The sequence below is a fragment of the Tachyglossus aculeatus genome, chromosome 7 (genome assembly GCF_015852505.1).
Source record: "Tachyglossus aculeatus isolate mTacAcu1 chromosome 7, mTacAcu1.pri, whole genome shotgun sequence".
Lineage (NCBI taxonomy): Eukaryota > Metazoa > Chordata > Mammalia > Monotremata > Tachyglossidae > Tachyglossus > Tachyglossus aculeatus.
In genome coordinates this window covers 26,474,969-26,501,099 of record NC_052072.1, presented here as the reverse complement: position 1 = coordinate 26,501,099, position 26,131 = coordinate 26,474,969, and the positions used below count along the sequence as shown (strand labels likewise).

Here is a 26,131-nt window from a genome sequence, read left to right as displayed (position 1 = left end):
TAGTCAGTCAGTCGTACTGTGTGCAGGGCGTTATACTAAACACTGGGGAAAGTACACTGTAACAGACACATTCCTTGCCTATAACGAGCTTATAGTTTAGAGAGGGAGACAGACATTAATATAAATAAATAATTATTATATTTATAATATATAATATATTACAATAATAACAACATTATATTATATTTATATATTAGAATAATATAACATAATATATAATTATTAAATACATTATATTGAATGAAATTAAAGATATTTACATAAGTGCTGTGGGGCACTAGGTTGGACATAATTCCTCTACACAATCTTAAGTGGGGAGGGAGACCATATATTTAATCTCTCATTTTACAGTTGAGGAAACTGAGGCATAGAGAAGGTAAGTGACTTGCACAGGGTCCCACAACAGGCAAGTGGTGGAGCTGGGATTAGAACCCAGGTCTTCTGACTCCCAGGCTGGGCTCTTTAGATCATTTATTTATATTAAATGTCTGGTATAGTGTTGTTTGTATTCTCCCAAGCACTTTGTACAGTGCCCTGCACACAGTAAGCACCCAATAAATAATAATATTAATGGCATTTATTAAGCGCTTACTATGTGCAAAGCACTGTTCTAAGCGCTGGGGAGGTTACAAGGTGATTAGGTTGTATTAAGTGCTTACTATGTGCAAAGCACCGTTCTCAGCGCTGGGGAGGTTGCACGGTGACCAGGTTGTCCCACGTGGGGCTCAGTCTTAATCCCATTTTACAGATGAGGGAACTGAGGCCCAGAGAAGTGAAGTGACTTGCCCAAAGTCACACAGCAGACAAGTGGCGGAGCTGGGATTTGAACCCGTGACCTCTGACTCCAGAGCCCGGGCTCTTTCCACTGAGCCACGCTGCTTCTACTGATCAATCAATCTAATGATTGACTACTGCTTCTACTATCACTACTACTGTGTCCCCGTTGACTATTCATTCATTCATTCAGTCAGTCATATTTATTGAGTGCTTACTGTGTGCAGAGCACTGTACTAAGCGCTTGGGAAGTACAAGTTGGCAACAAATAGAGACAGTCCCTACCCAACAACGGGCTCACAGTCTAGAAGGGGGAGACAAAGACAGACAACAAAACAAAACATGTGGACAGGTGTCAAGTCATCAGAATAAATAGATATAAAGCTAGGTGCACATCATTAACAAAATAAATAGAATAGTAAATATGTACAAGTGAAATAAATAGAATAATAAGTCTGTAGAAACATATATACAGGTGCTGTGGGGGGGGAAGGAGGTAGGGCGGGGGGATGGGGAGGGGGAGAGGAAGGAGGGGGCTCAGTCTGGGAAGGCCTCCTGGAGGAGGTGAGCTCAGTAGGGCTTTGAAGGGAGGAAGAGAGCTAGCTTGGCGGATGGGCAGAGGGAGGCCATTCCAGGCCAGGGGGAGGACGTGGGCCGGGGGTCGATGGCGGGACGGGCGAGAACGAGGTACGGTGAGGAGATTAGCGGTGGAGGAGCGGAGGGTGCGGGCTGGGCTGGAGAAGGAGAGAAGGGAGGTGAGGTAGGAGGGGGCGAGGTGATGGACAGCCTTGAAGCCAGGGTTGCTGAAGATTACCTGAGCAGCTTACGGGGGCTCAAATCCATCTCCTATAGAAATAAAACCAAACCATTTTACCCGAAATGGTTTCTGTAACGCGAAGCAACATCTCAGTTGAAAGTGCCCTCTTTAGGTCGGCTGCATATCTGGCCTCTCTCAGCCTACCTGCCAGCCATTGATCATGACTCTTGAGTATCCCTGTGAGAGATGCATCTCATGAAACTTGATTTATTTGGGGAGAGAAAAAGAAAGAAAAAGTCTGGTAAAGAAGTCCAACTTTGCTAAAATTAAAATTTTAGCAAAGCATTCTGCTTTAAAATTTAGCAAGCAAAATGTGCTCAGGTGGCATCTAGGAGTGTCCTGGTGGGCATTGAATGAGCCTTCAGGACTGAGATGTTGGGTGAAGGAATTGGTTCTCGGGCTAGTGGTGTGTGCAGTTGGCATCACGCTTTCTGTCCTGCCATCGAATTAGAAAAGGAAAAGAGTTGCATAGGGAATGCTCTTAAATGCATTCCTATCTCCCTCTAGCATGGCAGATTATCTCTGACCTGATAGCCATGTGTTAATTGTAGATGCTTTATTCCATGCAGTGTAGCTGATGGAGTCTCATAAATCCACATCGAAGTAGGTAATTCCAGTGAACACTGAGATTGGATTGGGAAAATTACTCCATTTAAATTCAAGCCGGGTATCCCGCATTACAAGTCATCTTGATATTGATGTAAAACTCTGGGTCAGCCTCATCTGGGAGTCGTTTACCAAATCTTATTGCATAGATTGCTACAGAACTTGGAAGCCTCTGTGATAGTTATTCTCCCCAGATCATTTTTGAAAGCGGGACTATGTAGCCACAGTTAAAAGATCCGCAACAGTGCTGAAGGGGTACCCGTGTCTGGTAGAGGGCATTTTACCTCGAATGTTCATTATTTTGGAGTCATGTTGGTCCTAGGATTTGCTAAAGGTAGTCTTCATTTTACTCAGTCATATTTATTGAGCATTTACTGTGTGCAGAGCACTGTACTGAGCGCTTGGGAGAGTACAATATAACAGTGTAACAGATATAATCCCTGCACACAACGAGCTTACGGTCTAGAGGGACTCTTAGGTCCTATTTGGATAGAGATCTCCAAAACCAAATGTCGGGGAGAAATAGCCACTGTGTGCACCCTCCCCTCTTCTCTCCCCCCCACCTTCAAATCATTCATTCATTCAGTCGTATTTAGTGAGCACTCACTGTGTGCAGAGCACTGTACTAAGCGCTTGGGAAGTACAAGTTGGCAAAATCAGAAGTGAGGAATTGGGTTTGATGTTTGGTCCCGAGGAAACAGAGAGAAGGTCCAAGGTAACTGTCAGAAGTCAGCAGCTGGAGCCCACAGAGGGTAGAGAGAGTATTTGCTGTTGGCAGCTGTGTGTATGCACACTGTGGCCATTTGTGCTCAACCATGATCACACAGTGTGCCAGTGGCATCTCTGGCAGAAACGACGCGACCGTGTTTTCCGCACCACGCGCATTTTGACCGTCGTCTGGTTTGCAGCCTTCTGGGGCTTCTGCAACTGCCCTCTGCCTCAGATTCTCTGCAACCCCTCTCCTAGACGACTTAATTAACTAGGTGTCTTGTGGATGATGGGGAGAGAGGGCCTGGAGCTCTAGAGCTCCTCTGATCCCTTCACTTCTGCATTAAGTGCCATTTTAGAGTCAGCACTGCTGTACGCACGATACACCGTTTGCTTCTGCCTCTTTGCTTCTCCTAATATAGGCAACTGATAACCGTCCACCCCAGACAGAGAAGCTCGGAACTGCATCGGTGTGGAGGTCATCAGCAGTTTATGCCGAAGGAATGAGTGGGCCATCCGCCGTTAGCACTTGCCCTGGGCTCGGAATGGTGAAAAAGCAGCCTACCACATACGTTTGCATTCTAGTCATTCGGATTTACCGTACTCTAAGACCTGAAAGAGTGATGTTTTTGGAGGGTAGTAGCTTCTAAGCCAAGTCATACTGGAAATTCCCCAAACCGCATTGAGGAAGTAAATTCATTTGACCTTAAACTATCAGAAACAAATTCGTCACTGTGATTCTATTTTAAGAGAGCAGACAGATTCTTGGTGTAGAATAATCAGGAAATGAATCAAAACATCCTTAGTTTTTTTTTGTTTGTTTTTTTTTAATGGCATTTATTAAGCGCTTACTATGTGCGAAGCACTGTTCTAAGCACTGGGGAGGTTACAAGGTGATCAGGTTGTCCCACGGGGGCTCTCAGTCTTAATCCCCATAGTTCTTATGCAGCGCTGTCTTTGTTGGTGGTCATTTGTGCTTGGCTAGGCTAAATTAGTAATAATAATAATAACTGGTATTTGTTAAGGACATTCTGTGTGCCGAGCAGTTTACTAAGCACGGGGATTGATACAAGATAGGTCGGATAGAGTCCCCGTCTCACATGGGATTCACAGTCTAAGTAGGAGGGAAAACAGGTATATTTACTTCCAGTTTTGCAAATGAGGGAACTGAATTCCCAGGTCCGTGCTCTTTTCACCTAGCCATGTTGCTTCTCAAAAAATAATTGTTCAGGGATTTTTTTAAAATCACTTTTTTACACCTGCACACGTTTGACTCGAAATCGAGCCTACCCCTAGCTGGGTAGCTAGGGAAGGCGTTGTACTGGTCTGAAATGTGGTAGGAAGTAAAGAAGGGAGAGAAACTGTCTCGGCTGTTTGTAGTAGTTGGTGTCAGTCGGACTCGGGGTCTTTGGGAAGGTGAGAGCTGCGAGAGGATGGAGTCTGTTGATGCAGGCCAAGATAAGGCCCGTCGGTGATCTGACGACCTCAGTGTGCCTCGTTCTCACGGCCCTGTTGCACATTAGCATGTTTGTGGGTTCCTGAAAGGCATGCTGCTTCTAGAGCTGGCACTAGACTCTAGATCTGAGAGCTGTCTGGGGATGTTGGCCAGCGGTGCGGCAGTTCCAGGCTCGATTGGGCTAGCGGCTGGTGGAGGTGGCATGGAGCCAGTGGCACGGCGCCGTGGGTCTGTGCAAGACACCTCCAGCTCTGAGTTACTCTATTGTGGTCTGCCTCCCTCGCTCTCTGATCTGTACCGTCTCCCGGCCACGCACCCCTGGGTCTCTGCTGCTGCCGTCAGCTTTCCTTGGCTGCTCAGTGGGTTCTTGAACAGCGACAACAGACCCGGACTGGCACTGGGTTCAGAAGCAGCAGCGTTGGTCTGTGGGGCGGAGGTAGTCCCACGGCTGCCCTGGCCAGCCTCGTACCCACGGCAGTTGCTGGGCTTTCTGCCCCTTTTCCTTGGCCCTGGCAATCAGGGTGAAAGCACAGACCAAAGTAGTCATATGCAAAATGTCAGTTCATTGTTTGGATTTGCAATATAAATTTGATACCATTCACGTTCTCTAAAACGTACTAAATGTTCTCCCATATATTATCTCATTTATCCCTGTAACTCGGGGAAGCAATTACATAAGTGGAAAAGGTGGTAGCACAGACCAAAGTAGTCATATGCAAAATGTCAGTTCATTGTTTGGATCTGCAATATAAATTTGATACCATTCACGTTCTCTAAAACATACTAAATGTTCTCCCATATATTATCTCATTTATCCCTGTAACTCGGGGAAGCAATTACATAAATGGAAAAGGTGGTAGAATAAAAAGCATTTCTCCAAACAATAGTTACATGGTCGTTTTCTCTCTTTGTCTCGTGGGTGTGTGTTTCTCTAAATATGATTTGCTGGAGTTTCTGGGAAACAAGATAGTTTTTTTTTTTTTAATGGATTTTAATTTGAAGGGTGGGTAATCTTGTCACCTGGAAGCCCAGCTCTGTTTTATTTTCCAGGTTCCTTTCTAGTTCCCACTATCTGCCTTTTGATCTTTTTCCCAGTGCTGTTTAGCTGGTTCATCAGAGCGGATAGGGATAGGAAGAGCAGGTGAAACTTAGGAGTCCATAAGGAGGATTGTGGGAATATGAAAATTAGTGGTTTAAATGAGATTTGGGGTTCACCTGTGGATTTGTTCTCAATGCTACTTTTCCATCGTCTCTAGAGTTAGTTTGGCTCCCAGGATGACTCACTGTAAGCCATTTTATGTTCTGGTACCGAGAGTGACCATATTTAAATATTGACTAAGCAGATCCTGACTCATCTGAATTTCCTCTGGGCCATTTTAAGTACTTGCCCCAACATGCCGTAGGGGATTTGACCAGGACTGTGATAGACAACTCAAAGCATCATTTATTCAGGTAATTCCCTCAATCTGGAAGGTTTCTCTCAGGGGAAGTTTTGAACCCAGTTGAGAGGAGGAGCAGAAGAACCAATTGTACTCAGATGGATAACTTGGTGAGGAAGTAAAACAACTTTGTTTCTGATGTCGGGATAGAGATTGGAGCATGTCTGGAGCTGTAATTGTGTAGTGTTTTGTGTTCTCTTTATGTCGTACTAAACTGAGGTCCACGTGGGTGTTGGTCATCTTACCCGAGATGCCTCAGAGTTTAGCAGGTAATGCATTTGCTAGTCACTCAGGAAGGACAAAATATTCCAATTTGGGTTTGTGTAGTCACTTTAATATTCTGATCTTACGTTATGAGGCTTGGGTTTTGGATTCTTTTGTAGCATTTTCTAAATGTCAAAGTAACTTTCTCCTTATTTCAGAGAATCCAATTTTAAAAATTGCTTTTTTGTTTCATTAAACTTTAGACTGTTACTGCATTGCCAATATGACATCATCTTCCACGCCTACCCAGTATCCAGCCTCTGAAAATGCTTGCAGTGTCACATCGGGACAAGTTAATCAGGTAAAAGAAAGAAAAAGTCCATTTTTTAAAAAACTATATTAGAGGAGTAGAAAACTTTGGAGCGTGTGGATTTTATAGGGAGCATGTGTCTGCAAGTATGAATAGTGAAGATTTTTTCAGCATGTTAAGTAGCCATTCTCCTTAGAATGAAATATGAATTAGGGCTCCCAGTCTGAATCGGAGGGACGAGGATTTAATCCCCATTTTATAGATGCGGTACCTGAGGCACAAAACTTGTTGAGGTCAGGAAATGTGTCTACCAACTCTGTCCTCTTGTAGTCTCCCAAGTGCTTAGTACAGGGCTGTGCACACAGTAAATGCTCAATAAATATCATTGATTAAATGACTTGCCCAGGGTCACACAGCAAACCGGTAGCTGCTTCAGAGGGAAGCAGTATGGCCTATTGGAAAGAGCACAGGGCTGGTTCTAATCCCGGCTCTGCTATTTAGCTGCTGTGTTACCTTGGGCAAATCAATTTTCCATGCCCCAGTTCCCTCATTTGCAAAATGGAGATTCAGTACCTGTGCTTCCTCCTACTTAGAATGTGGTCCCCATGTGGGACCTGATTGTCTTGTATCTCCTCTGTGCTTAGTACAGTGCTTGGCAGGTAATAAGTGCTTGATGGAGAAGCAGCGTGGCTCAGTGGAAAAGAGCATGGGCTTTGGAGTCAGAGGTCATGGGTTCAAATGCCGACTCCGCCAACTGTCACCTGGTGTGATTTTGGGCAAGTCACTTCTCTGTGCCTCAGTTACCTCATCTGTAAAGTGAGGATTAAAACTGTGAGCCCCCCACCGTGGGACAATCTGATCACCCTGTAACCTCCCCAGCGCTTAGAACAGTGCTTTGCACATAGTAAGTGTTTAACAAATACCATTATTATTATTGATGAGCACCACAATTAAAGTGGTGGAATTCCTAATCACTTGCCTCTTCACTCTTAAGGACCCAAGGGCAATTTAACCATCTCCTCAGGGTATCTGCTGTCTCTTATCTCAACTACAATGCTTAAACTTCACCAATCCCACCATGACCCTTCCATCCTCTTCCCCCACCCCCCAGTAAACCCATCCCAGTCCTCCCCTCCCACCACTCCTCCCCTGCCTCTTTGGCCACTCCCACCCCTCCTCCCTGCCCCATCCCTATAATCCTGTCCCGACACCTCCCTTCTTCCCCCTCCTCCTTTGTGAGTCAATTTAATCCCATCCAAAACCCTTCCCACCCCTTGCACCGTTCCCTCCCCCCAGAACCGCCCCCACAGCTTCAGCCTAGTGCAGCCTGTGGAACCCCCACTCCATCATGGGAAAACATCCCTTCATCCTTGACCTGTTGCTGACCCAGTCATGGCTTCCTCACCACCACTGAAACCTGGTTCTCTCCAAATGACGTGGCTTCCCCTGTTGCTCTCTCCAGAGGGGGCCTCATCTTCTCCCACTTTCCCAGACTCACTGGGAAAGGAGGAGTTGTTGGCTTTCCCCTCACGCCCCAGTGCCTCTTGCAGCATTCCTTCTCCACCATCCCCTTTTTTCCCCCTTCCCTCAAAGCCCACATCACCTGCCACTCCAGATTCTAGTAACAGTCATCTGCTGCCCACCCAGGTCCCACCTCCAACTTATTTAATCGCTCTGAACCCATTTTCACATTCTTTCTCTCTTTCTCCATGCGTATATTGATCCTTGGAGACTTCAATATCCACACAGATGTTCCTGATGACCCTTCTGCCTCCCGCCTCCTAACGTTCCTCAATTATTCAATTAACTGATTATGGCATTCGTTAAGCACTTTCTATGTGCCAGGCGCTGTGCTAAGCGCTGGGGTAGATATAAGCAGATTGAGTTGGAACAGTCCCTATCCCATGAGGGGCTCACAGTCTCAATCCCCATTTTACAGATGAGGGAACTGAGGCCCAGAGAAGTGAAGTGACTTGCCCAAGGTCACATAGCAAGCAAGTGGCGGAGCCGGGATTAGAACCCTTAACCTTCTGACTCCCAGGCAAATGCTCTATCTACTACGCCTTGCTGCTTCTCCAACTCCTCAGCTCCACTGGCCTCCTGCTCCACCCCACCGTGCCCACTTACCAACTTGGACACACAGTCGTTTTCATCATAATGATGATGGCATTTGTTAAGCGCTTACTATGTGCAAGGCAGTGTTCTAAGCACCGGGCACTGTTAGAAGCGCTGGACTGCATTATATCTACCCTCACCAACTCTGAATTCCCTCTGACCACACTTGCCTTCTCTCCTCCACACCTCCTCCCCATAAATCTGTACTGTTCCCCCCCAGAGACCTCTGATTTTTAAAACCCATCCACTATTCTCAGTTCATCATGCCCCACCATGCTCTATACCCAAACTACCTTCCCTTGATAACCAAATTGATACTCTCAACACCACCCTCTCTACTGAACTCAATTCACTCGCTCCCCTTTGCCTTCGTCAATCTCGTACCACTAACCCGCAGCCCTGGGTCACCTGCACAGCCCTCGTCCTTGCCTACTGTGCAGGAGCCACAGAGCGCTGCTGGCGGAAATCTAAATTTCAGGCTGACTTCATCCCTTCGAGTTTATCTTTGCATGCTTTAATTCTGACCAGGCAAATTATTTGTCCACTCTTATTGACCCCCATGCCCAACGCCCTCGCCAGTTGTTCCAGGCATTTAACTCCCTCCTCAGGCCCCCTATCCCCCTGCCTCCTCCTTCCCGGCTTGCAATGACCTGACTACCTACTTTACTGACACTGTCAGGCTTGATCTTAAAACCTTCCCAGCCCTCTTCGGTTCCTCCCTCCTCCTCCCCCCTCTTCAACATTCCCAGCTTTCCTAGTGGTATCTCTAGAGGAAATCTGCCTCCTCTCAAAATCCACCCTCTCCAAGTGCACCCCATTCATTCACACCTTATTAAAACACTTGCTCCCTCTCTAACAGCCGCCTTCAACTGGCTTCACTGGCTTCTTACTCACTGCTTTCAAACATGCCAATGTTCTTCCGATCCTAAAAAAACCCTCCCTTGACCCCACGGTTCCCTCCAGTTATCGCCCCATGTTCCTCCTACCATTCCTCTCCAAACTCCTTGAGCAAGTTGTCCACATCCACTGTATCAAATTCCTTTCCTCCAGCCCCCTCCAGTCTGGCTTCCATCCTCTTCACTCCACAGAAACCTCCCTCAGAAGTCACCAATCCTCCTTGCAAGTCCTCCTTGCCAAATCCAACAGCCTGTACTCCATCCTAATCCTCATCCACCTCTCAGCTGCCTTTGACACTGTCAACCACCCCCTTCTCCTGGAAACATTATCCGACCTTGGATTCACCGACACCATCCTCTCTTGGTTCTCCTCTTCTCTCTCTGGCACTCATTCTCAGTCTCCTTTGCAGGCTCCTCCGCCTCCCACCCCCTAATTTTGGGGGTCCCTCAAATTCAATTCTGGGTCCCCTTCTATTCTCCATCTATACTCAATCCTTTGAAGAACTCATTCACTCCCATGGCTTCAACTACCACCTCTATGCAGAGGATTCTCAATTCCACATCTTCAGCCCTGATCTCTCTCCCTCTCTGCTGTTTGGTGTTTCCTCTTGCCTTCAAGACATCTCTACTTGGATGTCCTCCCGTCACCTCAAGCTTAACGTGTCCAAAACAGGACTCCTTATCCTGTTTAGAACCCATTCTAAATCCTGTCCTCCGCCTGACTTTCCCATCACTGCAGACAGCACCACCATCCTTCCTGTCTCACAAGCCTGTAACCTTGGTGTTGTCCTTGACTCCTGTCATTCGACCCATATATTCAATCCATTACTAAATCCTGTCTGTCCCACCTTCACAACATCGCTGAAATCTACCCTTTACTCTCCATCCAAACTGCTATCCTCTCCCACCCTGATTACTGTATTTAGCTGTAAAGCACTGATACACTTCATTGAGACCTTGGGAGTGAAGAGAAGGGCATCTGGTCAGTAAACTTTAGTTGCTTTGAGATTGCCAGTTCTTTTACCTCTCTTCCATACTGCTCCCCAACTTTCAACCATTTCTAAGTTCATTTGCTCCTTGTCAGCAGCACTGGCCAAAGAAAAAGGTGAAAAATATTGGCTCAAGTCAGGTTTTTGACATTATTGGCTGCAGAAAGGTTTTTGGATTATCTGTTTGTTATCCCTGCTATTTCTGTTCCCCATAGCTTTGGATAGTCAAGAGTTAGCTGGGTTTATAAAGGGAAGGCTTCATTTTTTGCAGAACCTTCAGAGGCTCAGTATCACACCAGTGCAAAGGCCAAGGAAAATTTTTGAGAATGGAAACAGGCCCCTGGAATGTTATTCTTGAGCTTGGCCTAGTTTAAAAACCTGGTAACAAGGTTCCATGGGTTTTTCTTCAGACCGTTTCATTTGAATGCCAAACGAGTAATAGCTCTCCACAGTCCCTTCTTGTGGATATCATTAGAGAAGCTTTCAATAGCCTTGTCGGTTAACTTTTTTTCTAAAGCTGTCTGAGGCCAGCGTGGCAGTTGAGCAAATTAGCGGACGGAATCTGGAAGGAAAGAATGGAACAGGCACAGCCCTAGCCTTGGCTGTAAGTCAGTGAGAAATAGCTAAAGCATTTTAACCCCGTCTGGAGGAAAAAGCCTGGTGGTGGATAGGAGTCCAAGTTAGGCAATGCCAAAAACTTAGTTCATATCAAGTCCTACACTTTTAAGAGGAAGTCAGAACTTTTATCTCAGCTAATTTTTTAAAATTAAAGATGGCAAGGCGCATTAGGAAACCTCTAACAGGATCCATCAGTAAGTTTATTCGGTTATCCTCGTCTTTAAGAAATAGTCATTCATTCATTCAATCGTATTTATTGAGCGCTTACTGTGTGCAGAGCACTGTACTAAGCGCTTGGGAAGTGCAACTTGGTAGCATATAGAGACGGTACCTACCCAGCAGCGGGCTCACAGTCTAGAAGGGGGAGACAGACAACAAAACAAAACATATTAACAAAATAAAATAAATAGAATAAATATGAGCCCACTGTTGAGTAGGGACCGTCTCTATATGTTGCCAACTTGTACTTCCCAAGCGCTTAGTACAGTGCCCTGCACACAATAAGTGCTCAATAAAGAGAATTGAATGAATGAATGTACAAATAAAATGAGTAAATAGAGTAATAAATACGTACAAACATACATATATACAGGTGCTGTGGGGAGGGGGAGAGGATCACACTGGATCAGTCGGTCAGTCAGTGTTATCTAGTGCTGTGAGCACTGTACTAAGCACTTGGGAGAGTAGAAAATAACAGGGTTGGTAGACCTGTTCCCTGCCTGCAACCAGCTGACAGTCTAGAGGAAGGTCCAAGGAGATTTAACAGTTACATTGAGATTTTCATTAAAGCCAAATTCTTTCTAGGCCAGTAGTGTTCAAGCAGTTTCCTTTAGCCCTCCCCAGAGTTATTTCCTCTTGGTGAGAGGTTTTTCCTTTTTTGGCCATTAACTTCTAGGGGATCTGAGTAACTGTAGGGGTGAGGAGGAGAAGAAAAACAATTTTTCTGGGTAGAAATAAGGAGTAATGGCTTTTATTTGAAAATTGCCCGAGAAGGCACATCAGAGTTTCTGCTTTGCGGCCCATGTATTTCATGAATGTATGTACTCTTATCAGTCAATCCATGGTATTTAGTGAGCACTTAATGTGTTCAGAGCACTGAACTAAGCACTTATGCTGTATACAGTGTTCAGGAAAATCCCGGTGGTAGGCCACTCGGTAGGGTGTAAATCAGGCTTTTCATTTTGAGTCGCAGGGGCTTTCAGGAGGGTCAGGGCTGGGGAAGAAATGGGAGGCAGACACGCAGAAGCACATAAACGAGGGGCAATGGTCAGACAGTCTTATTGTGCTGAGCACTGTACTAAACTCTCGGGAGGGTACAATATAACAATCAACAGACAAATTCCCTTCCCACAACAAACGGGAAACTCACACGTTGGGAGACGCACTGGGAAAGTAGTCGAGGTTGACAGGGTCTGTTCCCTTCTTGAATCTGGCATTGGGAGGGTCCAGAGCCTCCACCCAAACTTGACTGTGGAGACCAGAGGTCTCCCTCCCTCTGTCCCAACCCTTATTGCTGGCCTGAGTTTTGGCCTAAGTAGGGCCCAGAGGATGGAAACAGCGAGAAAGCCACATCCAGGAGCCTTCTGGGTTACTACCTTCCGGCTGGCCTGTGGTTTTAATGATTTAAAATATATTTTTCTTTCCCTTCCGCGTCATCTGAGGAGGTGGGTTTTCTAGTAATAGAGAGGGCTTAAAGGAGAAGCAGGTGCAGCTGCAAGGGCCACCTGCTTGCTCCAACCATTTCTACCCAGTTTCACCGAAACAAATTCCCAATCTTAAAGTGGGCAGAGAGAGAGACGCACAAAGCCAGCAGTGCTTCGGGAGGGAGATGGGGGGAAAATACTAATTATGAATTCCCTATTAAACATAGAAGTCTGTTACATTGTCAAATGACTTTGGTCAGGAATCGACATAACTGTTTTAAGTTGCCTCTGTAATGTCAGGGAAGAAAAGTGTCAAATGACTTTGGTCAGGAGTTGACATAACCCTTTTCAGTTGTCTTTCTGTAATGTCAGGGAAGAAAAGTGTCAAATGACTTTGGTCAGGAGTTGATATACCCCTTTTAAGTTGTCTTTCTGTAATGTCGGGGAAGAAAAGTGTTAAATGACTTTGGTCAGGAATTGACATAGCCCCTTTAAGTTGTCTTTCTGTAATATCAGGGTAGAAAAGTGTCCAGTCAACGTGTCAGTGGAAAAATTCTTGGCTATGAAACCATCTCAAGGGAATTTAGGAGTTAATGTAGTCAAATGAAACTGCTTCAGGCAGTGCCTTTACATGTGGTTCACTAGCCTGGCAGTCATCATTGATTTAATGAGGTGACCCAGATTTGGGGCACTTCCTGATGCCAGAATAAACTGGAAAACACTGAAAAGCAATTAAAGAATTTTCAAAATCATTCAAGCTGGACAGTGAATTAGCATTCACTGTGTCCAGAGCACTATACTAAGTGCTTGGGAGAATACACTGTAAAAGAGTTGTTAGACACTTTTTCTGCTCACAGGGAGCTTGTGGTTTACAGTGGGAGACGGGCATTAAAATTATGGACCTGTACATAAGTGCTGTAGGGTGAAGTGCATGAAAGTACCTGAAGTACTTCTGAAAGAGAAAAATAATAATAATGGTATTTATTAAGCACTTACTATGTGCGAAGCACTGTTCTAAGCGTTTGGGGGGGGGGGATACAAGGTGATCAGGTTGTCCCCTGTGGGGCGGCTCATGGTCTTCATCCCCATTTTACAGATGAGGGAACTGGGGCTCAAAGAAGTTAAGTGACTTGCCCAAAGTCACACAGCTGACAATCGGCCGAGCTGGGATTTGAACCCATGACCTCTGACTCCAAAGCCCGTAGTCTTTCCACTGAGCCACGCTGCTTCTCTGCTGGTTATTTGGGCAACTGGTCAGAAACGCCCAGTTTGTCGGACCCTGGGACAGTCCTGGAGGGCCCCGAATCGTGCTCTTTGATGAGGAAATAATCACTGTGGGGCTTTCACTCAGTGAAGCACCCAGAGCTGGTGTTTATGGTGGACTTAGCATTGTCTCCATAATTATTCCTTTCCAATGAAGTTCTTGGTTCAGCCTAAACAGTGTCTTTGGGGTTTGTGTTCCCTTTAGGTACGGCCAAAATTGCCACTTCTGAAGATTTTGCAGGCAGCTGGAGCACAAGGTGAAATCTTCACAGTGAAGGAGGTAAACCAGAACGTATTATACATTAGTCTGTAGACTGTAAACTCGTTGATAGAAAATGTCTGTTATATTGTAATAATAATAATAATGATGGTACTTGTTAAGCGCTTACTATGTGCAGAGCACTGTACTAAGCGCTTGGGAAGTACAAGTTGGTAACATATAGAGACGGTCCCTACCTAATAGCGGGCTCACAGTCTAGAAGGGGGACACATATTAACAAAATAAAAGAAATAGAATAGTAAATATGTACAACTAACTTACTGTGTGCAGAGCACTGGACACTAAGCGGTTGGGAAGTCCAAGTTGGCAACATATTCATTCATTCATTCATTCGTATTTATTGAGCGCTTACTGTGTGCAGAGCACTGTACTAAGCGCTTGGGAAGTTGGCAACACATAGAGACAGTCCCTACCCAACAGCGGGCTCACAGTCTAGAAGGGGGAGGCAGAGAACAAAACAAAGCATATGAACAAAATAAAATAAGTAGAATAGATATGTACAAGTAAAATAAGTATATAGAGTAATAAATGTGTACAAACATATATACAGGTTAATCAATCAATCATATTTTTTGAGCATTTACTGTGTGCAGAGCATTGTACTAAGCACTTGGGAAGTACAAGTTGGCAACACATAGAGACGGTCCCTACCCAACAGTGGGCTCACAGTCTAGGAGGGGGAGACAGACAACAAAACAGAACATATTAACAAAATAAAATAAATAGAATAGATATATACAAGTAAAATAAGTAAATAAATAGAGTAATAAATACGTACAAACATATATACATATATACAGGTTAATCAATCAATCATATTTATTGAGCACTTACTGTGTGCAGAGCACTGTACTAAGCGCTTGGGAAGTACAAGTTGGCAACACATAGAGATGGTCCCTACCCAACAGTGGGCTCACAGTGTAGGAGGGGGAGACAGACAACAAAACAAAACATATTAACAAAGTAAAATAAATAGAATAGATATGTACAAATCAGTAAATGCAATTGAATGATTGACTCTAGAGTAGAGACAATCAAAACACACACACACACACTCATCGCCAAAAAACTTATAAGAATGCCCTACAGTGGGAAATGGGCAAAGGGATTTTGCTTATGCTTCAACTGCCCTAGCCCAAGGAATCTATTCTGTTCACGCAGTTCTTTTTACCACAGTAGTTTACTATACATCCTGACTGTATTTTCAGGATACCAGTCTGAGGAAAAAAAGGGCTTTTATGAATTACTCTATTCCTGAGACTTTTGAAGCAAAAGCTCTTGCCATACTCTGCCCTTTTTTTTTTAGCTATTATGTATTTTCCCTCAAGTTCCTTTGAAGCATGTTGTCAGCTAAATGTAAGAATCACCCTGAATTTGTTTATCTCAAGATTAAAATGCAAAGTGTGTAGAAGACGAGAAAAAAATGACACAGTCTCTGATTTACAGGGTTATCTTGCTAGCTAGGAATTAAATGCAGTGGTTTTTCATTATCAAGGTGTCAGATTCTCCTGCAAAGTTCTGTGACTTATTTTAAACACATGCATTTAAATAACTTACTTAGGTTCTAAAAGTTTTGGCTGGAACAAAATTGAATACTTAAGAGAAGGTTCAGATTTAGAGCTCTATTCTGTGGTAGTGCCTGCCCTTAAAATAGGAAAGATTGGTTCTCTTCCAGTGACTTGAAGTAATATTGTTAATATCTTTGTCTACATTTATTTCCTTCAGAAGAGCTCATTTTTTGCTAGTCAGAAAGCATTGTTAACTTAATTTGGGGGGACCTTCATAAAACCTTGGCTAGCTCAAGTCCTTTTTGGAGACTATAGAAGCAGTGTGGCTCAATGGAAAGAGCACGGGCTTTGGAGTCAGGTCATGGGTTCAAATCCCGATTCTGCTAATTGTCAGCTGTGAGACTTTGGGCAAGTCACTTAACTTCTCTGGGCCTCAGTTACCTCATCCCTATCAGGGGATACCTCATCAGGGATCCAGTCTAACAGTTGAAGAGGAGGCATCTAGAAGCGTCACTTTGTTAGAGGCAGTGAGAGCAAACTCAGGGAAATCCTCAGTGCAGACATTGAGCATAATAAGATATTTATTGGCATTGTGCTTTAGCCCCACTAAATAATGGGGATTAAGACTGTGAACCCTCTGTGGGACAATCTGATCACCTTGTAACCTCCCCAGCACTTAGAACAGTGTTCTGCACATAGTAAGCGCTTAATAAATGCCATTATTACTATTACTAGTAAAATCTTGCCTGCTTGGGAGCCTGAGATCATTTGCCGAAGGACTTTGAGGGAAGGTCCACGTCTACACCCGGCACTTTGACATCAGAACACTATTATAATAGTGCTGTTGAAGTGCTGACGCTGTCCTAAACATCGGGGCAATCAATCAATCAATCATATTTATTGAGCGCTTACTATGTGCAGAGCACTGTACTAAGCGCTTGGGAAGTACAAATTGGCAACATATAGAGACAGTCCCTACCCAACAGTGGGCTCACAGTCTAAAAGGGGGAGACAGAGGACAAAACCAAACATACTAACAAAATAAAATAAGTAGAATAGATATGTACAAGTAAAATAAATAAATAAATAGAGTAATAAATATGTACAAACATATGTACATATATACAGGTGCTGTGGCGAAGGGAAGGAGGTAAGATGGGGGGGATGGAGCGGGGGATGAGGGGGAGAGGAAGGAAGGGGCTCAGTCTGGGAAGGCCTCCTGGAGGAGGTGAGCTCTCAGCAGGGCCTTGAAGGGAGGAAGAGAGCTAGCTTGGCGGATGGGCAGAGGGAGGGCATTCCAGGCCCGGGGGATGACGTGGGCCGGGGGTCGATGGCAGGACAGGCGAGAATGAGGCACGGTGAGGAGATTAGCGGCGGAGGAGCGGAGGGTGCGGGCTGGGCTGGAGAAGGAGAGAAGGGAGGTGAGGTAGGAGGGGGCGAGGGGATGGACAGCCTTGAAGCTCAGGGTGAGGAGTTTCTGCCTGATGCTCAGATTGATTGGTAGCCACTGGAGATTTTTGAGGAGGGAAGTAATATGCCCAGAGCGTTTCTGGACAAAGATAATCTGGGCAGCAGCATGAAGTATGGATTGAAGTGGAGAGAGACACGAGGATGGGAGATCAGAGAGAAGGCTGATGCAGTAGTCCAGACGGGATAGGATGAGAGCTTGAACGAGCAGGGTAGCGGTTGGGATGGAGAGGAAAGGGCGGATCTTGGCAATGTTGTGGAGCTGAGACCGGCAGGTTTTGGTGACGGCTTGGATGTGATGGGTGAACGAGAGAGCGGAGTCGAGGATGACACCAAGGTTGCGGGCTTGTGAGACGGGAAGGATGGTAGTGCCGTCAACAGAGATGGGAAAGTCAGGGAGAGGGCAAGGTTTGGGAGGGAAGACAAGGAGTTCAGATACAAAATAATCATGTCCTACATGGGGCTGGCTCACAGTCTAAGAAAGAGGGAGAACACGTATCACATCCTCATTTTGTGGATGAGGGAACTGAAGCACAGAGAAACTAAGTGACCTCTCTGAGACCACACAGCTGATCAGTAGGGAAGCTGGGATTAGAACCTAGGACACCTGATCCCCGGGCCCGTGCTCCTGCCACTAGGCCACACTCTTCAACTTCAGACCAGGTCTGGACCTAAAGCCAGGTGGGTTTTCTTTCCTGGAGTGTGACATTTGGGGTGGTGCCTGTAGCATCCCTGGGCCGCCTCCTACATCTTTCAGGGGAATTCCTTTTCCCCCTTCTCTCCTGTTATCTGTCCAGCACCTATTCACTTGTGAAACCTTCCCTGACATACCAGGGATCCAGTCTAACAGTTGAAGAGAGGCATCTAGAAGCGTCACTTTGTTAGAGGCAATGAGAGCAGACTCAGGGAAATCCTCAGTGCAGACATTGAGCATAATAAGATATTTATTGGCATTGTGCTTTAGCCCCACTAAATAAGTTAAATGGCATCTGGGCACAGATGATTCATAGCACCTGCCTTATTCTATTTTTTTGGTTGGGAACTACGATAGAAAGAAAGTTATTACTGATGGGTATCCTAAAAGGGCTAAATTAATGAAGTATCGGTGCTGTTTGTGCTGTGCTTACTCCCTGGGGAAAACTTTAATTTCTAGTTGATCCACTCCATATGAATTGAAAATGAACCCACTGGGCAGAGAAGCTGGGAACTTGGACTTGCGACCAAAGTCATTTACAATGATTTAACTTAAATTGACTTTTCTGACAAGTATTTGAACACAATCTTGGAAATGTATATCAGAATGTTGAATAACATAGGCAAAATTCTGCTCTGCGGAGTGAGACACTACTTTCTATCTGTGCATAGTTCCATCGATTTCCAGTTCCTTAGTTTACTTAAAGGCTGAGCAGAAGCTTCTGGACGGTCACCTTCCAGAGCTGGGTTCATTCTCCTCTGCTTGGAGGGTAACCGGGCTTATTGGCACAGAGCAAGTGCTTTGCAAATATCAGAGTTATAAGAAGCTATATTTTTGCATCATTGAGGCAAATGACTTTCAGCAAACTGGGGACAGTGTGGAGGTTTCTAGGCAAAGGTGCTGCTAGCATCAGGTGTAGAAAGATTATTATTATTATTATTTTTGTAAATCAAAGCATAAAAGCTGATAGTCCTGACCATCGACTTTAAAGAACCAGCCAGCTCTCACCCCCATCATACCTCTGATGGTTTCCTACTACAGTCCAGCCCACACACAACCTATTTCCTGTGCCACAGTCTTGTCTACCTTGCCGCCAATCCCGTGCCCTCACTGTCCCTTTGGCCTGGAATCACCTCTCCGAGATGTCTTCCCCCAACTAAGCCCTCATTTCTCCTGCTCCCTTTCCCATCACCTGTGTACTTGGGTCTGTACCCTTTAAACAGTTATTATTCATCCCATCCCCGGCCCCAGCAACACTTACATGCCTATCCATAATTTATTTTAAAGTCTGTCTTCCCCATAGACGGTAAGCTTCTTGTGGGCAGGGAACATATCTATCAACTCCGTTGTATTGTACTTGCTCAAGAGCCTAGTACTGTGCTCTTCATACAGTAAGTGCTCGATAAATAGCATTGATTGATTGGGGATGAGGTGCTCAGCAACTTTGGCGTAAAATACCTCTCACAGTGCAATGCTATGAGAACACCCAGTGCATACTCCGTGCCAGTTGATGATGGTGATGTTGAATTTGCTTATGACCAACATTACTTGCAGTGGAGAAATATGAATGTAAGCTCTTCAGTGATTCTAAAATCACCCACCCCATAGGCTCTCCCTGTGGTAGAACCTTAAATCCGATGGGCTGCAAATCAAAAATCGATGATGCTAAACACAAATGGTATTCCAGCAGATCCATTCTCTCTGTTGGAGTTCTGTTCTCTTGATAACATCCGAGTGTTTCTGATTCCACTATCTCATTCATCTACAGGTCATGCATTTTCTGGGTCAGTATATAATGGTGAAGCAGCTCTATGATCAGCAGGCCCAACACATGGTGCATTGTGGAGGGGATCTCCTGGGAGAGTTGTTGGGACTTCAGAGTTTCTCCGTGAAAGATCCAAGGTAAGTAGAGTCAGAATGGGTATTTCTTAGACGTGTACCTTTAACTGACCCTGGTCACCTTTGTGGCGTGTTGTTAGCTCTCTCGATTACTGAGGTGTCATCTCTGGCTTTTTTTTTTAAATGACATTTGTTAAATGCATACTCTGCGCTAAGCGCAGCTCTAAGCACTGGGGTGGGTACAAGGTAATCAGGTTGGACACAGTCCATGTCCCACATGGGGCTCACCGTCTTAAACCTCATTTTACAGATGAGGGAACTCAGGCTCAGAGAAGTGACGTGACTTGCCCGCAGTCACCCAGCAGACACTTGAGGCGGATCTGGGATCAGCAGCATGGCTTTGTGGAAAGAACATGGGCGGTGGGAGTCGGAGGACGTGAGGTCTAATCCTGGCTCCACCACTTGACCCTGGGCAAGCCACTTACTTTCTCTGTGCCTCAGTTACCTCATCTGTTAATGGAGATTAAGAGTGTGAGCCCCACGTGGGACAACCTGATTACCTTGTATCTACCCCAGTGCTTAGAGCAGTGCTTGGCACATAGTAAGGACTTAACAAATATTATTATTATTAATTATAAACCAGGTGCTTTTGATTCCCAGGTCTGTGCTGTATCCATTAAACCATACTGCTTATTCTACTGACCAGCTGCAGCATAGAACAGAGATTCGTTCTCTACTCTTGCCCATGTAAAATCTGCCCATTTAGAACTCTGGTCCCTTTTGTTGCATGTTGTGACTTGATCCAGCTAAATATGAAAATTCCAGGAAGAGCTGGTCTCATTCTACCAGGGCATCGTCCTTCCAAGTTGTCTTCAGGCCTTTCATGGAAATGGAAATCATCTGAATTGTTAGAGTATTCCTTGGACTTCCCTAAATAGGAAGTTAAATCGATATTGAGAGGTCTGCATTCGTCTTTCTGAGCTGCGGTTTCTCTACGTGAAGATCACTCCCTCTTACGATTGGTGTGAGGACTTATGAGAGACACATCTCTCTTGTCCCCTCTGGTTTTGAGGAGTCATGCTCAATTTTCTTTCTACTTTGGCTAGCACGGTGGGCAGTTTGGTGTAATCACTGTTTTCCATGATTGTAGAAAACTAGCTGTCATCTCAAATGGGCCAGGCCCTCCAACTCGCTCTCCCCAGGAGTAGAATTGCATTGAGCTTTTCAGTTACTGTATCACTGGTTCACTAGCACTGCGAACTAATGTGTGGACTTATGGTAACTGGAAGCAGCAGCATAGGCTAATGGAAAGACCATGGGATAGGGAGTCTGATGGGGATTTGTTTTGAGGGTGCCTTTATGTCCTCAGTCATTGCAGGGTTCTTGCGAGGGAGCACTATACATTTGACAAGGTTTCACCTGCAGAGAAATTGAGGTGTTACGGCTTTCTTTTCCTCAGTTAGTAATCTTCTTCCCCATCTCCCAACAGCCCTCTTTATGATATGCTGAGGAAAAACCTGGTCTCTGCCACTGTCCCAGGTACGTTGATCATATCTTATCAGCTCATAGTAGTGTTAAGTGAATTTGGGTAAGTAAGTCTGTAGGCAGGATGGAGAATTGTGTCTGAAATGAAATGCTGTATTCTGGGTTGAGGAGTGGGGTGTTCACCTCTGCTGAGAAACATAAAGCTGTCCACATTGCAGTACCAACTCTTGCTTGATGGGTCTTTGCGTCCCGTGCCTCTGTTCTTTAAATATCGCTGACTGGGCATGTCTTGGAATTGGCACCCTTTGGGTTGCGGAAGGGGAAGGACAGAATTCCTGCTGCAGCTGTCAAATCATTCAATCAGTGGTATTGTGTGCAGAGCACTGTACTGAGTGGTTGGGAAAGTACAATACAATAGAGTTTATAGACATGATCCCTGCCCACAAGGAACTAAGTGAAGGAAAAGCTTCAAACCCCTGGTAAAACCCATCGAATGATGCCGTGTGTGTTTTATTAAATCTGCTCTTTCCGCCTCCAAACTTATATATGATGGGTCTGAGCGCCTCTCAAATCGGGCAGCTGGGTAGATCTCCCAAAAGAACTTGAGCTCTCTAGAGGACTCCAGTCCAGCATTGCCAGAGCAAGAACTTTAGCCCTGCCTACAGCCAAAATGAATGCTTGGAAGGTTGACGGTTTCGATTAAAGACTTATCCTGTAGGGGTAATGGAATTGGCATCAGTCAGTCTGTTGGATTTGTCAAGTGCTTACGTGGCTTAGTGGAAAGAGCACGGGCTTGGGAATCAGAGGTCATGGGTTCTAATGTTGGCTCCGCCACTTGATGATGATAATGATGGCAATCAGCGCTTAGAACAGTGCTTTGTACATAGTAAGCGCTTAATAAATGCCATTATTATTATTATTATTTAAATGCTTACTATGTGCCAAGCACTTGTCTGCTATGTGACCTTGGGCAAGCCACTTAACTTCTCTGTGCCTCAGTTACCTCATCTGTAAATGGAGATTAAGACTGTGAGTTCCACGTGGGACAACCCGGTTACCTTGTATCTACCCCAGCGCTTAGAACGGTGCTTGGCACATAGTAAGCACTTAAAAAAAGCATTATTATTATTATTATTATTATGGGAAGAGCACTGTACTAAGCACCTGGGAGAGAACAGTATAACAGAGTTGGTAGATATGTTCTCTGCCCACAAGGAGCCTACAGCCTAGAGGGCATGGACTCTTTGTAGTCAAACAAGTGGATTTTCATTCCATCATACCACAGATGAGTCCAGGGGTCCCATTTGGGGCTTTAAAGAGGTATTGACTCACAGCTCAGGATCTCTATGTTTAACTGTGAATCTCTGCTCAGCAGGGACTTGCTCCTAAAATGGCAGATGGGTCAAAATTCAGTTACCATGCACTGGTAGAACTGTGTAAGGGTATGCCCTTGGGCATTAAAGGGGAATTTAATAAAATTGACTACATTGTTCATCTTTGCAACAGATAATCTGCTCATGTATTAAACCTCATCCCCTAATTGGACTTCACATCCAAAGTGTTGTGTTTTAAAAAAAAATCCCACTTCCTTTGCTGTTTCATTTTCTTTTTGGCCCTTTCTCCGCAGAAGTTAATGTATACTGATTAAGTGATATGGGTGTCTGTTACATCCTTTTTTTCTGGGAATTGAACTTGCCCAAGTGCTTTTATATCCGTGTCCCCAGTTTAATTTGCACCTGTTTTGTGTGAATGCTCAGTGCTGGTGAGATTTCAGTCAACTTTCTGAATTGGAAAGGCCTGGGAGAGTTCCTCCATTTACCCCGTCTTTCATAATTCTTTCAAGGATTTCAGCTATGCTCTGGTTTTTGCTTTGCTCAGTGAAAAGAATGCTGTTTTATTAGAACTGGATCCTTTAAAATCGCAAATGTGTGTGCGTGGCAATTAAAGGGAACAAACTCGGCAGACATGCCCCTTATTTTGTTGCATTGTCCTTTTTTCTTAGTGCTTTAGTTGCTTAGCTCAAGTCATGCCTTTAGATTCTGGCATTACAAGCGCTTGACATTTGGAGTAAACCGACAAAGAATTCTTTCTAGCCTTTTCCGTGCATCTTTGTTAACTTGAGTATTTCTTTGAAGAGCAGTAGGGGTAAGACAAGTTCCCCTCGAGAAAAGCCCCCCCGCCCCGATTCCACAGCTGTTCTTTGTGTGTCTAAATCACCTGTACCAACAAAAAGTCAATTAGGACCATTGCCACTTGGTGTGATAGGTGTTCTAGACTTGAATCTGCTTTCGACTGTTAAAAGAATGGTCCGTTCAGTTCCGTTCGCTAAATCTGTATTCTTCCTCTACTTATCCCTCACTGGATGAGGCCTCCCTAATTTTTTCACCTAGGGGACCGAAGATCGGTAGTGAGACTGAGCCACAATTGGCTGACTCTTTTGTAGTCTGAGTACCTATTTCTGGCAGGCTGAGCGATCCTGGGTTATTAGCTGGGTTTGTAACTCATTTTTTGTTGTTATTGTTGAGCCCACGTCTCCCTTTTCCACCATCAAGGAATCCCAAAGTTCCAGGCAAATAGATTCCTCTCCTATTTGAGACAGTCCTGGGACGTGGCATCCCATAGGCGGGCGGTGTCGACATCCCCTTCTTCCCGTCGGCCTTGAGAATGGCCGGAAGCACTTCCTCCGCTCTCCTGTGCTAACATCGTGACCGAGTTGGGAAAACTTGAATCAGTTTTGTGAGTCCAGAATCAGACCTCCAGATGATGTTGCCTGTCCTGCATTGATGATAGACTACCATCGCCTTGAGGCCTGTAGAGTTGTCTTGGGTCAGGACACTGGCATTGTGGGCGCTGTTGGCATGTGACGACGTGAGGCAGACAGAACAGTTGGCGGTTCAGAGGCTGGTGAGGTTTCAGTGTCGGCATTTGGAAGAAAACACTTTGGGCGGAGGAGGGAAGTTGTGCCCATTCAGGAGACGTGATTTTTCCGACCGCAGACGCACTTGCAAACGTTGGTTTTTCTTCCCCAGAAGAATCCGGCAGCCGGCCGGGAGACGAGAGAAAAATTTCACTTCATTGGAGGATCACTTTTGCGGGAGGGCAGGGAGGGCGGACACCTCGAAGTTAACAGAACCCTATTTAGTTAGTGCGGGTATTTATGAAGCACCTACAGAGTGTCAGACGTTGTCCTAAAGTGCTGGGCCAATCCACGATATTGAGATCCATTTGAACGAAGTTCTTCTTGGCCTTGCTACCCCGTCCACACACCAGAGAACGACGCACCGTATCCATCAAGGGTGACCCTTTCCCCTCCACCCGGGTGGCCAGCTTCGGCTCATTTCGTGTGGAGAGAATGGCTATTACCAGGGAGGGTTTGTTTCTTTTGTTTTACTTGCTATCTAGATGCCGCACAGACTCTCGCACAGGAACAGAGCATGGATATTCCCAGCCAAGACCAACTGAAGGTAAACTCACCGCCTGGTGACTTCTTTTGTTGTACAGAGTGGCCCCTTCTCTGTACCTGTGGATCTTGGACTCCCAAAACATTGTCTGGCCACCACTAGCCTGGTTGGCATTTTTGCCGCAAGTTCTTGGGAGTCCACCGTCCAAGGACAGAGGGACCCTTCTCTGTTCTGCCCATAACAGAGTTCCATTCTCTGAGTCTTTTTTTGGGATGTAGCACTTCTTGCCTTCACTCCCTCAAGTTGGCACTTTTCTCTGGAGTTTGCATGAGTGTGTATGCGTGTGTTGGAGTGAGCAAAACGCTTTTTGGGAACTGCGTCATCTGGTTTTGCCTAGCTGCCTGTCAGGCCGTTTCCTCCAGCTTCCTGAAAACCCCGGAAAAACTCTGTTGTCAGGATCTTATCTGTCTAGACGATTGGGTTAGTTCCCCGAATGATGCCTCTTCGTTTTCGGAACGGAGGAGCCCACGACTGCTACGGCAAAAATGAGCGGTGTTGGACTCCTCTCCCAACCGGACATCTTCCCCAGGCGTAGCGTTCGATGAGTGGTGTGTTCTCCAGCTTTCCCATGTTCCTGTGCTTAACCCATTGTGTTGCACTGCAACTGGTGACCCAGGACGGAATTGCTACATCCCCTGTCCTAGTCATCTTCCCCCCGGCACTGATGGGTGACTTTCTCCTTCCTCCTAGCAGAGTGTGGAGGAAAGCGCCAGCCCCGGGAAAAGGCCAGAAGAAGGTGATGTTGCTGCCACCCTGACTACCTCACAGCGCAAACGCAGAAGCCCCGGAGAAGGCAAGTGTGGATCTGGGGAAGGAGAGGGGTTGAGGAGGTTAAAAAAAAAAGAAAAAGGAATGAAATGCACTTCCCTGAGCCAGAATTTACTGAAGTGAGTTAGCCCCACTAAAGCAGCTGTTTGTGAGTCTCAAAGCACTGTTAATTGATGTGCTCTCTCAGCATTCAGGAGTATGAGATATGTATGTTTGTATGTGACTAGATCCCTATTCTCCTCTCCCCCCGCACCAACCCCATAGGTAGTTTAATTTAGCTTGTAATGAATTGTGTGAAGGTGTCTGGAACCTGTGTTTATTTTAAGATGGATCTTTAAGGAGTCTAGAGTTATAGGACAAGGACTGTGAAGAGCCATCCGATGGAGAGCATCACCTTGGCCAGAGGGAGAAAGGCCAGGAGTCTTTTTCCATCTCAAATACCCAGGCTCCCCACAGTCATGTCTTCCTTCTATGACTGGAACACCTTCCACACAAAGTATGTCTAATCCTCCTTGGTGCTTGCACTTCCCCAGTCATAGACTGGGCAAATTGGAGAGGTGTCTTTTATAGGTGGACTTTTGTTTGATCTGACAATTTTGCGTGGAATGTGTAGAGGGAAATGCTCACTCTTGGGGCCCTGAAGTTCATGGAAGGTGAAGGAGGGGAGGATATGAGGCCTTACCTGCTGGAAGTCTCACGGCGAGCTAAGACTAGGCCCTCGGTCCCCGTGGCGTCAGGTTGGAATGTCCCAGTGAGCTGAGTTAGTAGGTTGTTGGAAGCTCAGTAAAAGC

The 26,131-nt window shown here is 45.5% G+C and overlaps 1 protein-coding gene across 3 annotated transcripts in view; it reads left to right on the top strand.

The window, feature by feature from the left end:
• MDM4 (MDM4 regulator of p53) overlaps nucleotides 1-26,131 on the top strand; it is a 49,318-nt gene that overhangs the window by 11,618 nt on the left and 11,569 nt on the right. Inside the window, exons 2-7 of one of the 3 annotated variants that reach the window (XM_038749477.1) lie at nucleotides 6,268-6,365; nucleotides 14,044-14,118; nucleotides 19,556-19,689; nucleotides 21,116-21,165; nucleotides 24,514-24,575; nucleotides 25,263-25,365. In XM_038749477.1, the coding sequence (XP_038605405.1) occupies nucleotides 6,288-6,365; nucleotides 14,044-14,118; nucleotides 19,556-19,689; nucleotides 21,116-21,165; nucleotides 24,514-24,575; nucleotides 25,263-25,365 (502 nt within the window). In that variant the 5' untranslated portion in view covers nucleotides 6,268-6,287. Of the gene's footprint in view, nucleotides 1-6,267; nucleotides 6,366-14,043; nucleotides 14,119-19,555; nucleotides 19,690-21,115; nucleotides 21,166-24,513; nucleotides 24,576-25,262; nucleotides 25,399-26,131 lie in introns of those variants that run through there. The other 2 variants (XM_038749476.1, XM_038749475.1) reach the window with 2 other exon arrangements.